This window comes from Urtica dioica, chromosome 8 (assembly GCF_054948205.1).
Source record: "Urtica dioica subsp. dioica isolate 48M chromosome 8, U.dioica_male_clone48M_v1_H2, whole genome shotgun sequence".
Taxonomy (NCBI): Eukaryota; Viridiplantae; Streptophyta; class Magnoliopsida; order Rosales; family Urticaceae; genus Urtica; species Urtica dioica.
The window spans coordinates 3,204,513-3,219,316 of record NC_142763.1 but is presented as its reverse complement, the minus strand read 5'-3'; the positions used below and the strand labels follow the sequence as shown (position 1 = coordinate 3,219,316).

The following is a 14,804-nucleotide window of genomic DNA, read 5'->3' as shown; positions in this document are numbered from 1 at the left end:
ATTAATATACCAAGTACCAACTCTCTCTCTCTCTCTCTCTAGCTATGTCTGTCTGTCTCTCTCACTCAATCCCTTCATTTGAGCCTGGAAGGTCTGGGTTTGAAAGCAGCCATTTTCAGTTATCCACCAAAAATAAGCATATTCTCTTTTTATTTTATTTTGGTTTAATTTGTTGTCTTCTTAAAGCTTCTATTTTACTCAAATTATTTGTTAATCTAATTTTTTTTTATTATACTTGTTCGTTTGGTTGTATTGTATTGTTTATATTTTTTTTAGTGATATTAAATTTAAAATGTACTATAATATCTAACAGGCGCACCAATTTAGGTGTCCATCCATACTCCATATCCGTATATTTGTCTTTTAGTACCAACAAATCAGCAAGTTTTGCAATTAGTGTCTTGTACTCTTATGAATTTGAATTTTTCACCTTCATTTTCAGCTATTTGTATATTTCGCATGATCAAAGTAGTGTACTAATTTATCTAGAGTTTGTGCGAGTGTTATATCTTGCGTTATGCATGAACGGGATGTTATCAAACAAATAGACAATTTTTAATGCATTTTAACAATCAGAGGAATTTATTCATCACATCGGCGTTAGAGAATAAACAAAATTAAAACGTAAAATGATAAATAAACCAACAACATTTTAGGCTCGATTGTTAAAGCGATGGTTTTTTAACAAAAGTTTCACTACGTGATATAATAACTTGACTTTACCTAAACGATATGCTGGTTTATCAAACATGATTAGATGAAGAGAAAATAGTGGAAATTAACTTGAAGGGTAACATTTTGTCACACCATTTCTTTTTTTCTTTTTTTTTTCTTTATTGGATATTCCATATCATAAATGTGGGTAATGTGAATGGTACTTGCCTAACCCACTAATAAGACACTACTTATTTGTTGCCTACCTTTATCTTCTTCTTCTTCTCTTTTTCTTTATTTTCCTCCTCCTTTTTTCTCCTTTTCTTTTTGGGTAATTGATGTTTGAGATTTTAACAATGGAAAAGGGCATCTCTTGGGGATGGAGTGGTGAAGTGGGGTTGGGCATTCTTGTGATCCTAACGAAAGGTACAAACTTTTGGAAAGTGGTCGTGGAACCATTTTCACCATGTGTCTTTTACAATATATAAAAGAATTAATATCTCAGATTGAAATTTTAAAAAAGAGAGATCGTGAAGAGAACAGAGTAAAAAATCAATGTTTTTTTTTTTTTTTTTTACTATTTTTATTCTCACATAAGAAGTCACACATACAACATACAATTGATTGCATTTAACATTTAAGTACAAATTACAAAATATCTTTTTAAACTTCAATTAGGCCTGTACACGGTCCGGTCCGGTCCAAAACCGGCCAAAAAATCGGACCGGACCGGACTGTTCAAAACGGTCCAAAAAAACCCAAACCGGATCAGACCGGACCGTTTTGAATCGTGTAGACCGGACCGGACCTTTTTGAACCGTTTAGACCGGACCGGACCGTTTTGGACCGTTTTGAACCGTTTTACATAATTCAAATTAAAAAAACCATTAATTTTCCACCAAAACAAAAACGTATAGTCATGTATGGGAGAGAAATACATCCACAAATGTCTAATTCGGCTAATTGGACATTAACTTTTTTATTTTTTTTAAATAAACCGGTCCGGTCTGGTATAACGGTTTTTTTTTTAAAAAAACCGGACCGGACCGTTTGAAGTTAGTAGGCCGGACCGGACCGGACCGGGGAAAAAAAACCGTTTTACACCGGACCGCGGTCTAAAAATCACCGGTCCGATCCGATTTACGGTTTTTTTGCGCCGCCCTAACTTCAATAATAAAGATATTCCACACGAGAGAATGTTGGAATAATGTTTGTTTATTGATATAAAAGAAAATTTAATATTAATTTATTGACTCATTTGTGACATATATTTGAGTGGAGTACACTCATCGAAACTGAAATATTTTTACTGATTCTTACTTTTCGTTATGAGAGGTATAATCAAATCACTTGTTTCAAATGAGAAATACTTGTTATACATTCTCTTTGCTCTGTAACACTTGTTAGAACTATTGACGATAACCTTCACCTCTCAAGAGTCAAAGACTACCAAGGACGGGGCGAGGGAAAATAAAATCTTAGACAAGCAGACAGAATAATGAAATCTCAAAGAGGAAGAATTCATTCAGATCCGATAATCAACCATATGGAAACCTTTATTATTGCAATTGATGTTTGGTGATTGATATTGCCTTTGTCGACATAGGATAGGAAGAAGGTAAAAGAGTTTTGTTAAAAGAAAAAAAAAATAGAGGTAAAGGAGTTTATTATTATTTTGTAGTTTTAAATTATACAATCTATTAAATAATGTGAGTCCACTTGGCATTTAACATGGTTACAGTTAACGATAGTACTACTCTAAAACATTAAGATCATGTTTGGTTCTTCTCTCAAAAACAGTTTTTGAGTTGAAAAATTTGAAAACAAAAAGTGAAAATGTGTTTGAAAAATTTTTGAAGTTATTTTGTAAAAAAGTAAAGAAAATTGAAAACAAATAAAATTTGTTTTTGGAAAAAAAAAATTATTCTCTTCTCTCCTCCTTCTCCTCATCTTCTCTTTTCATTTCTTCAAAAACAAAAATGAAAACTGTACCAAACATTTTTTTTCAGTTTTTTCACTTTCTCAAAAACAAAAATAAAAACGTTACCAAACAGCTTTTTGAAAACAACTCCAAAATAATTTTTCAGTACAACTACAAAAATTAGGAAATAGAAAACAAAAACTTTTTGAGTTAACTACCAAACACAACCTAAGTGTTTTTGTCGCAAAAAAAAAATTGTGCTATAAAAATGTATAGAATAAAAAAATTAAGATATTTATACCATCAATAGCCCTATTATTATTATTATTATTATTATTATTATTATTATTATTATATATGAACTTTTGTGACATTCTCATTCACACAACTGAAACATTTCATGTCCATACAAAAGTTGTTGATAGACAATGAACATCCATACAACTATCACTATAATATAGAGATTTCTTTTATTCTTTTTCCATTTTGGGTGTTGGGTTTACAATTTCCATGTATATATTGCACTTGAAGCCTGAATTATTGAGACTCATTTGAATTTAATACTTAACCATGCTGTATAGACCTTCTTTCTTTAGAGTTTAGATGCACATGGTGTATATTGGTCTACATTAACGTCTTATCTGCACGTAGAGAAAATTAATATTATTCTAAATTCAATTGAGTGTGAATATGATTACTAAAGTTACATGTCACTGTCTCAGCTATGAGTACGACGTACGTTGGTACTCTGATTTTACTTTCCCCCATGGTCCAAGGACTCTAAGTTCATGCATGAATTTATTATTTAATAAAGACGTGATTGTTGGAATCATGTAACTAGGAAATTTTGCCACAAATACTTAATAAGATCATGATATTAAAATAGTTTGATGACATTTGCCACAAACTACTTCACAAATCCATTTCTTTTTCGAAAGGTGTGTTTGATTTCAGTACCATGAGTCCTATTAGTTATCAATTGCAAACCAAACTTATCTAATTTTTAATAAGAGCGTTTTCGTATAGCGTATTTGTAGAAAGAAACGTGTTATACATTATATATACAGGTTGGAATTAGTTTGAGATGAATGCGTATATGTGTAACACTTGATATGTTGAATACTCACTTTGAAAGAAAAAAAATGTTCATACTAATATGAAATAATGACAATATCACATGAAAACAAAATTAATTACCGAATATTTGAAAACTTGAGGTCTTCAAATAATTACCAACTTTAAATAAGATATTTATGAAAGTTCCCTTACATTTTATGATAATTATCCTTTATATCTGCCACTCATTTTCTATTATACCTAACATGTTATTTATTATATCTACATGCCAATTCCACGTTTATTGACAAATTAATATCTACTGTTAAATCAGATCTAAACGTAAGCATTATTATGGGCAATTATTGCCATTTTTTGCAATATTTAATAGTGGAAATAGTCTCCTATAGTTTTTTTGTTGTTGTAATTTTTTTAATATTAACCGCTAAACTTTTTATTTTTTATAAATAAACATTTTAATTTTTGTAGTGTTTATTTTGCTTTTAATAACTGTTAACTAGATTTTAATAACTGTAGACCAAATTTTAATAAATTAATATTTTGAACTAGATTTTAATAATTGTTAACCAGATTTTAATAATTGTTAATCATATTTCAAAATCTGTTAACCAAATTTAAATAGTTGTTGACCAGATTTTAATAACTGTTGACCAGATTTCAATAACTGTTGACCAGATTTGAAACACAATGATATTTTTGTCAAGAGAAAACAGAAACATTTCACGAAATCTTTCGAAAACACGAGTGAGATATGAAAAGTGATGCACGTTTTATACTAATTACGTAATTATCCCTAATTAATATCACTTTCACAATTTTTTTAATCTTCATGCGACAACACATTTCCAATACGATACGTCGTTTAATTATATGGAGAGAGGACTGAGCTTAATTCTATTTTCATCTGCACATAGTTATAGGCCCAAACAGGCCCAATTTTAAAGAAAAACCCTTTGGCTACCATCGTCGTCTCTCTCTCTCTCTCTCTCTCTCTCTCTCTCTCTGTGAAGGGTTTTAGAACGTTTCTCAATCGAACTGAACTTCTAACTCGTCCATGGGGAAGAATAAGAAAACCCTAGACGGCTCAACCCACTCTCCTTCAACAGTCTTTGTCTCCAATTTGCCATATTCCTTCACCAACTCTCAGGTACGCTTCTTTTATTCCCTCACAAATTAAGCTACTATTGTCGACGAAAGCATGTTAGCGTTTATACACTTAACCTAGTTTCTTTGGATAATAAAGCTGTAAATGGTGAGCTAATCATGTTTATTCACTCGTAACCTCAGTTGGAGGAATCCTTTAGCGATGTTGGACCTATTAGGAGATGTTTCATGGCTACACAGAAGGGTAAGGCAGTGCTTTTCGGAGTTTATTAAAATTGAATTCTATATATATATATATATATATATGTATATATATTTATTATTTTTTCCAATCAAACAATGTCGGTTGATGGTCATTTTTCTGTTTTCTAGGATCGACCGAGCACCGGGGTTCGGGTTTTGTTCAATTGTAAGTTAATATAAGTTGGTTCTTTAGATTGAAATTACGAATTCGTGATCTGAGTTGTCTAGAGGATTGATGTATTTATTGTAGTTTACATTGATGATAGCAATGAGTTGAATCTGTGTCATATTATATTGCAGTGCGGTCGCCGAAGATGCTAACCGTTCTATAGAAGTGAAGAGCGGTTCTTCTATTGGAGGTCGGAAAATTGTAGTCAAACTCGCTACCAAACGAGCTCCTCGCGAGAAGAGAGGACCAAAGAAAAATCAAGGTTGATGATATATGCTGCAGCGTAGCTTGACGATTCCTAATCCGATTATGTGTTGACTTAATTTGGTTTTGTTTCCACAGAATCCGAGCCGGATGAATCTGTAAAACCAAAGTCGGAAGAAGATGGTGGTGGTGCCAAGTTGGAAGAAGTTGTTCCACAAGTAGAAGAAAAAAAGGGTTGCTTAAACTCGTCAATTTATTTGCGATGCCTTCTCAATATATATGTGGTGTAAATGCTGTTCCTGTTCTCATGGTTTTATCTTATTCTGCTTTTTAATATTTTTTTTTCTTCCTAATAGTTGAGGCTGTTGAAAAGAGGCCGAAGAAAAAATCCGAGTCTAAAAAGGCTGCTGCGCTTCTTCATAAGGATCTAGAGGATAAAACTGGCGGTTCAGAAAAGCAAAGGTAGTGGACTAGATGGTATTAGTCCCATCTCTTCCAAGCATTATTTTTATGAGCTTTGTGTGTCACGTTGAAACAGTCTCAATGAATGGAGAATTAGATGGTGTAAACCTGCAAACTGTGTTACCATGCATTATAATTTAATTTATTCCTGTTTGTGGTATTTGGTTGTCTCTACAGAACCCAGAACGGTGTAGTTGTTTATATGAAGTATTGGGGTGGGGATTACTTTTCTCTATTTCATGATAACACTGTATATAGTATTCTATGTTCAGATATAATTAAGTGCTAACCAGCTAGTAGATTCTGATTCTAAAATGATACTCGTTGTAGTATATGTCAATTCTACAGCTATGATAGCAAGATCCAACTATATCACCTGTCACATACTAGAGTTTACAGGCGTATACAATAAGCGTGTGTTATCTTTCACAAACGTATTTATTTTTATTTCATAACAAGTACGCGTTTATTATAAAGAGATAACTTGAATTGGAATATTTTGAAGGCCTTTCAGTGTCTTTTTTGAAGCCCAACACACGTATTTATAGGTTTTGATGTTTTTCTTATTAATCTAGCAAGTGCATAAATGTTAATGGGTGAATTTTTCCATGTTCCGAGCCATTGGTTTCAGGTCTATTCTGTGATCCAAGCTTGTAAACAAACAGTGTACTGCTTTCTTGTTTCAGTTGGCGAAACTTTATAGTTTAGTATCTTGTTTCAAATTCAATAACGTTGTAATGCTAGCCTACCGTAGTGACATGCAATATTCCTTGTCGACATGAAGGGTAGCGAGGACAGTGATATTCGGTGGCCTTATTAATACCAAGATGGCAGGAATTGTTCATTCCCGAGCGAGGGTGATTGGAACTGTATGCTCCGTGTCATACCCTCTTCCGAAAGAAGAACTTGTGAAATATGGTGAGTGTCTCTTTAGATGCTGTATGAGGGTATTTTGTTCACACTCTTATAGGGAAGTTATCTGTTGATGTTATTGAATGATTAAAACATCATAAACACACCTCGGTTTGTTCAGGTGTCATGCAAGAAGGATGCAAAATGGACGCTTCGGCTGTTCTTTTTGCAAGTGTCAAATCGGCTCGTTCAGCTGTTGCAAAGTTGCACCAAAAAGAGATAAAAGGAGTCATGGTTTGGGCTCGTCAGCTTGGTGGAGAGGTAAAATAAAGCAGCTTACACAATTTACTACGTCGGTATATTGGACTATTATACAATGATTTTCTAAGAGTGCTTTAGGAACTTTGAGATTTCATTTTGTTTGTTTTCCAAAACCAGAGCTGGCAAAATTACCAGCTACAAACCTTTGTTGTTTTTGCTTGTTGCTACTTTTTGAAAAGGTCGGTCAAGTTTACGAAGAGTATAATTGAATCAATGATATTCAAATAATTTTTACTCTTTTAGAAGGCTGCTTTTGAGTGTTTCCAAAGAGTAAAATTACACCTCGATATTTTCATTGCCAAGTGTGATGATGTTTAGGAACTTTTGTAGCGTAACTAGGAACTTTTGTCGTACTTTTACCGGTGTCTTTAATTTTTTGTCATCAATATGTGTTTTTCATCAATTCCTTTGGAAACTTTTCATGGTATGTTGTATGAAAAATATGATTAATTTATGTGTTGGTGTGTGAGAATTAGATATGTACGGCTTCTTTGTATTTTTAACATCACGTAAGAGGAAATATAGACTACTCACTCAAGTTACCATCACTTTGCTTGTTTAGGGTTCCAAGATTCAGAAGTGGAAATTGATCATCAGAAATATCCCTTTCAAGGTTTGGTCAACGTACTGTTTCTCCTACTAGTTTTGTTTGTTAGTGAACCTGAATTCGTCAATAAATTATTAAGCGCTGTTGCAGGCAAAAGCGAGTGATATAAGGGAGATGTTTTCTTCAGCAGGGTTTGTATGGGATGTATATATTCCACTGAAAAAAGATACAGGGTATACTTAATAAGCAAGAATCTTTCTTCATATTAAGGCTCTCTTAATTTTATTATTAACCTTTTAAAATTACTTTTTCCCTCCAGATCACAGAATGGTTTTGCTTTTGTAAAATTCACATCCAAGGCCGATGCAGAAAATGTAAGGCTAGCTGCACTTACATTTCTAGTAATTAAGGGAAAGTTTATACATAAATGATGGATTTACATCTTTTGTCCTCTTATGCAGGCAATTAAAAAGTTCAATGGGCAAAAACTGCAAAACAGAACTATAGCTGTTGACTGGGCGGTGCCTAAGAACTTATATAAAAGTGGAAATAGTGAAAATATTGCTCCAGAAGATGGTAATTATTTAGTCTGCCCATGCACGTTTCATATACTAAAATTTTGTACAGTTTACACTTTTTTAATATCGTAATAATCCCTGTAGACTAACCTACACGAAATGTAACGGGTTCAAGGCACACCTATATTACGAAAGAAATATTTATTTAAAAATAAAGAAATTATGACTGCAAGTTAACTGTTTGGTTGGCCAATGCAGTATTTGATATTATACTGTGTGGTTGATGAAAAGGATATAAACCTCTCGTTCACCATTTTTTTACGAGATTAGATATTTAAAATTTGCCAATTCAAATTAGGTATGATGAATTAGATTTTGATCTTTGCAGATGAAGAGAATGAAGATGATGGGGGCACTGAAAGCGATATCGATGATTTAGGAGATGATGCTTCTGATGACTACAACGTTGAGGACACTCATGTGGAAGTTGATTCTGATGAAGAAGCAGACATAGCAGGAAAGGTTTTGAAGAATCTGATTGTATCTTCTTCCAAAGAAGCTCTTCCTTCCGGTGATAGCCCTGTGGTTCCCAAGAAGAAGAAAAAAGAGAGAAAAAAGAAAGCAGAAAAGGAAACAGAAAAAGATATTCAACTTGCCGAGACGCCCAATAAGTTACCTTCTGAATCTACAGAGGTGTCTGATATTTCTGATTCGAAGCTGGCGGTAAAGCCTAAGCCGACAGCTGAACCAGAAGATTTGCATAAAACACTTTTCGTCAGCAACCTTCTATTCGAGGTCACCAGCGAAGAAGTGAAACAGTGTTTTTCTACTTTCGGGGAAGTGCAATCCTTTTTCCCGGTTCTTCATCAAGTCACCAAGTATGCAGTGTTCTTTTGGTTATACCCCAATGTACTTGGTAATTGGTATTATTCTGTTAGAATGATTTTAAATATGAGAATTCCACTGTTTCAGGCGACCAAGAGGAACTGGGTTCCTCAAGTTCAAAACCGAAGAGGCAGCCACGGCTGCTTTTTCAGCAGCTAATGATGCATCGGGTTTGGGGATCTTTTTGAAAGGAAGAAAATTGACAGTGTTGAAGGCTTTAGATAAAAAATCGGCTCAAGACAAAGAAGTACAGAAAGCGGCTAATAAGAACGAGGAGGATCATGACCATCGTAATCTTTACCTGGCAAAGGTTTTTGATTTATTTGACCCTTAAAAGATATTTGTTGACTCTCTGTTTAGTCATGTTTTTTTTTGTCATTTATGCTAACCGTTTTTTCCTCCTAATTTTTTAGGAAGGTGTAATTGTTGAGGGTACTCAAGCTGCTGAGGGTGTCTCGGCTAGTGATATGGCAAAACGTCAGGCGTAAGTAATTTATTTATTTTTTATGGAAAATATTATTGTAATAAAAGATAAATTCAGTTTTACAAGTGTTGTATATTTATTAGTATTGGTTTCACAGCCATCAGATCATATATTTCTTTTCTATCACCATGTAGGTTGGAGAGAACGAAGACAACAAAGCTAAGATCCCCGAATTTTCATATGTCAAAGACTAGACTAGTTATTTACAACTTGCCCAAGTCTATGCATGAAAAGCGGCTCAAAGAACTTTTGGTCAACGCAGTTACATCACGAGCTACTAAGCAAAAACCAACAATTCGACAGGTTATTGGTTCTTGCTAACAAAGATTTCAGGATCATATATATAATACCCGCTAAAATCTGATGCCTTTTGTTGATTAATTAATTCATATTTTTCTAATCTTTATTGTCCATATACAGATTAAATTCTTACAAGACTCGAGAAAAGGCAAGGAAACGTCAAAGAATCACTCTCGCGGTGTTGCTTTCGTCGAGTTTTCGGAGCATCAACATGCCCTAGTGGCACTGCGAGTTCTCAATAATAATCCAGGTAACTTATTGCCCGAGCTTCTATAAAACCACACACTTCTCTGGTTATAGTGATTTCTGGTTAGTTTTACCTTTCCCTCTACTCAAGCTTTATTCTGATTTACTGTTTGCATTGAGTTTGCAGAGACTTTTGGAACTGAGCACCGTCCAATCGTAGAGTTTGCTATCGATAATGTTCAAGTGTTGAAGCTACGGAACGCCAAGCTAAGAGATCAGAACTCAGCGCGGAACAGTAATGAATCGAACAGACCAGTTTCTCTTCCGAAAGATAAAAGTTTCGGAAAGAGAAAATCTAGAGCTGAGAATGACGGCGCAGGGATAAACAGAGACCAAGTTGAAAACGACACCGCCAATGACCCGAAAAAGCAGAAGATCAAACATAACGCATCGTCCATCGAAAAATCAAGAGGACCGGAACCAAGGACTGCTAAGCCTAGAGTCTTCGATGAGAATCGGAGAAACGGGCAACACGATGGCAAGAAGAAACCTTTTGAAGCCAAACAATCAAAACCGTCCGAAGACGCGATCAAGCAGCCTAGGAAGAGGAAGAGTCGTGGTCCCATGGAAATCGAGAATGACGATTCTAACAGGAAAAGGAGATCGGGCAAGAACAAGGACGTTTTGGGGCGAGACCGCACCGATAAGCTTGACATGCTCATCGAGCAATACAAGTCAAAATATACGGAGAGGAATTCAACCCAATCCGATGGTGGTGGGAAAAGCTCGGGACAACTCAGAAAATGGTTCAAAGCATAATTTATTTGACGAAGTGATTGCCGCAAATGGAATTGCGTGTAAGTTTTGCTGTCCTGTAATCTTAGTTGATATTTTCTTTCTCATCTTCTTTTCAATGAAGCAATTTTGACATAAATTACTAGTATCATTTCGTCTATTTTATTCCCTTTTTTTAGCTTTAACTATACGGCGGAGTAAATAACGTGTTGTGTTTTATACTATATATGCTATGCTAGTTCAAAATAGAAGTAACGGTCAAGCACTGAAGCGACTTGGATCGTACTCCTTGCTTTGCGTGAAAGGATAATGAAATTTATATATTTTTCTTTTATTTTGATAATAGGCTGTCTGGGGGCTAAAATGTTAATAATCATTGAAAGGAATAAATAAGTCTTTTGTTGTTGTTGTTGTTGCATTGTTTACGAATTCCAATAGGATTTAAAAATCATCAAATAAATATTTTTCTTTCTTCTTCTTCTTCTTTCATTTTTTGGGTCTCATTCTCCCACCCGGCAATAACTAAAATGATCGTTCTCAACTTTTATCGAACTTGATTTGAGCAAAATAAAAGAGCATTAAAATTTACTTAGCATAATGTCTAGATCCGAAGAGAACGATGACAATAAATAAAAGGTCTTGAGAGACGGTCCTAATCTTCCATCGAATTCATCAAGTAGTTGAATGTGGTATACAGTATTTTTTTATTTTTTTATAATAATGTATACTAGTTTTTTATGTCACAATTTTAGTTCATCTGTTATATACGTTATAATAACCCAAAAATATTTGTTATACTATGGGTGTTTCCTGAAAATTGCAGCAACAAATATATGCGGTTTGTCGAAAGAATACTCGCTATTTATCAATTTTATTTCATGTCATGCTTAGATTGTGGATTAAATATTTCACAATGAACTTAATGGCAAATGACTCTCTAGTACGATAAATCTATTGGTATTAAAAAAGAGTTAAAAGTGAAAAACATGGTGACGCTTGTAAAACTCCAACTAGTATGAAACTTAAAGAGTATACAGAGAAAAGAAAGGTCGAGTTTTGTAGTGTGTAATGCGTGTTTACTTTACATTGATGGGAGAGTCACGTGATCAAGTTTAAGTATGTAAAAATCTATAAGATACAAATTAAATATATATAAACTATGGTGTAATAATTAAGAAGTTTAATTACATTTTGGAGGTAAGATGGAGTTTTTGGTTGGAGATGCTTAGTGATAAGATTATAAAATCAAATAATTGTTCAAATCATTTCCAAAAGATATTTAAAAAAAAAAACACCAAGATATCAAAAAGAATCATTTGGCTTTCAACTTTCAAAACAGAAGCGAATCATAGTTTATTAATATTTTCCTGACATCTAGTAGCTACTTCGCTTATTATGGTATCTTCAATTTTAAGAGACAGCTTGATAGCTTAAGATTGCTACAACTACAAGTACAACATCAAAGTCAAGACATTGTGGAAGAAAACTTATCATTAAAAAATATTTCGAAAGAAACGCACGCAACGATTAACTGGGTAAACATTTTTAGTATTTGTAATTGATTTAATTGTATCCTTATTTAAATTAAATTGATTCTATACACACGATAAAAAAAAATACTAAATTCTTATTAACATTCAGAATTGACTACAATCATACAAAGATCTCGGACAGAGGTTGGACTCTCATTCAATAAAACATCGTTTTTAAATGAAAATGAGAAGCAAAAGACGGACAAAGAAAAAAAAGGAAAAAAAAAAAGTAAAGATGTATTCTAATTGAAATTACTATTATTCATATAGTTTGCCCATGTTTGAAGCAAATGTTTCGATAGAAGAACCAAAAAGGCACTTCAATAAAATAAAATAAACACAATATAATTCAGGTTTCAAGGATAAGGAACCTCCTGAAATAGACGATTCTTCACGGCATGATCAACATTTTCATCACAGACCCTAAAACAGTGGAATATTTATGAGACGACACTGTAATTGTAACAATCAAGACAGTCTGTTTGATCTTTTTCAATTAATTAATTTGTCCATAATACTCAAAAGAAAGAAACTACATAACCTTCTTTGCTATATTAGGAGTTTAGGACCTTGAAATTTCCCTCGAAAAGAATAATTTGAAAGAAAATTCCAAAAATGAGATATTGTTAATCATGGAAGCTTAAGAGAATAATCAGGAAGAAAATAAAAGAGAATATGTATGAGATATATAGATAACATCAAACCTGGCTCAAGTTATTTTTGAGTTACAGCAAATTTCATTTGTAGAAATTAACTCGAATATCCACTTTTCAAAATTAAATCTCAAAAGTATATAACAATTTTTTTTTTATAATTCTCATATTTATCGACAACATTATTCTTTTTTTTTTAATACCATTTGCAGTTTCATTTAAAATTTTAAAGTGAGAGTTGTTTATAGTTTCGACTTTTAAGAAAACCAGTACTTGTACAAGTTTCTCTAAAATTATAATTAAGTCTATTGGTGCATAACTTTTAATTTGTAATCTTAAAGAAAATGAGAGAGAGAGAGAGAGAGAGTTACGCATATGGCTCATTACACGTTTCTATTAAAATTATAGCAAATTATTCTTTAATTAAAAAGTAACTCAAATAAAGACAACATATAAAAAAAAAATAGACATGAATTGAGTTATATTTTTAATAATTAAATTATTATTTTTAATAGAGAATAGACATTAATCTATTTCAAATAATTCCCTTCTAAAAACTAAAGTTATCGTCATTAATATATGATACATGTAATACATCGAAATTTATAATATCTATAATCTAAACAACAAATTTACCTCTTAAAATCACAAGCCCAAACAATGTTTAAAGAACTACAAGTCAAAAGAGGATTAAAAAACTTGCTATTATTTGGCCTTATTAGTCAAAGAGCAAGGACTACCGACAGTTTATTTAATAGGACATTGATTAACAAATACTCATGTCATTGTCACATATATATAATGGGTCATGTGGAGCAATATAATTATAAACAGTTGACTATACAAAATAATGACAAAAAATAAAACAAGGTGATGGAATTGTAATTACCGAGATATACCATTTTCAAATTCTTACCACATAAATACACGTATATAATTTTGGTGCATTGTAGTTCACGATTCACGTGACATATACAATAAGACTTGAACAAACTGTAGGGTACGATATCCTCACATGCTCTGTCACAATTTCATTCCATATGGTCCTGCATTCAAGAACACAAGGAGAAAAAAAAAAGAGATAAGAATGAAATAAAATTATAAAAGCTGTGGATTTTTAAATTGAATTTAAAATAATTATACTCTTTATAAAGCGATTTATAGGAAAAGTAGAGAGATCTATTTTTATTTAAATTAATACTACATTATACATAATGAACAAAGAATATATACACATTTTAAGTTATTTGAATATTAAATTAAATTGAAAAAATCATAATATAAATATGTTTCACATTTGTGAAGCATGGAATTAAAGAGAATATATACTTAAAACAATATAAAAATTGTATTCTCTCATGTTTAGTACAGATCTGGTTCTTAGAATTATACGGATGTACCTTTCAAATATATATATACGGATGTTCATGCTCAGCTATATCCTTCCGTAATAAATTAAATTCGTATTTTTTTTTTGCCCTTATTAGAATTATGTCTCTTGGACAGTGTCACGGTATGGTCCCATAGCTCCCACCCACTAACAAGAAAGGTAACAATAAAATGTCAAGTTTTCAATTACGACGTGGAAAACAACCTTGAAAAGAATACTAGTAATTATTAGAGTTGCCTTAAAAAAAGAAGAAGTAATTATTATAGTTAATTATAGGAAAAGCATAACATATCTCTCCAGAGATAAAAGAATCCTCTATTTAGAATCATAGAACAAGAAAATCAGAATAAATTTATTATGAATGTTTTAAGGATACAAAATACAAAAAATAAGATTTTTTTAGAAGAATAAGAAAAAGAAGCTTTTTTTTTTAAATGACAAAAAAAAAAGAGAACAAAAGTTGTAGTGTAATATTTCGTTTATTTATTAGATGGTTTTATTACCAGC

The 14,804-nt window shown here is 32.4% G+C and overlaps 1 protein-coding gene across 1 annotated transcript; it reads left to right on the top strand.

The window, feature by feature from the left end:
• Window positions 1-4,636: 4,636 nt before the first annotated feature.
• Window positions 4,637-10,939, top strand: LOC149387311 (RNA-binding (RRM/RBD/RNP motifs) family protein). Its single transcript, XM_089623138.1, has 18 exons — window positions 4,637-4,799; window positions 4,940-5,000; window positions 5,129-5,165; window positions 5,300-5,430; window positions 5,511-5,606; window positions 5,729-5,834; window positions 6,619-6,752; window positions 6,868-7,007; window positions 7,570-7,620; window positions 7,705-7,787; window positions 7,874-7,928; window positions 8,016-8,130; window positions 8,461-8,950; window positions 9,045-9,267; window positions 9,371-9,441; window positions 9,576-9,744; window positions 9,862-9,991; window positions 10,115-10,939. Exons 1-18 carry the CDS (start codon window positions 4,707-4,709, stop codon window positions 10,744-10,746), a joined length of 2,817 nt encoding a protein of 938 aa, XP_089479264.1. The 5' UTR covers window positions 4,637-4,706; the 3' UTR covers window positions 10,747-10,939.
• The last annotated feature ends 3,865 nt before the right edge of the window (window positions 10,940-14,804 follow it).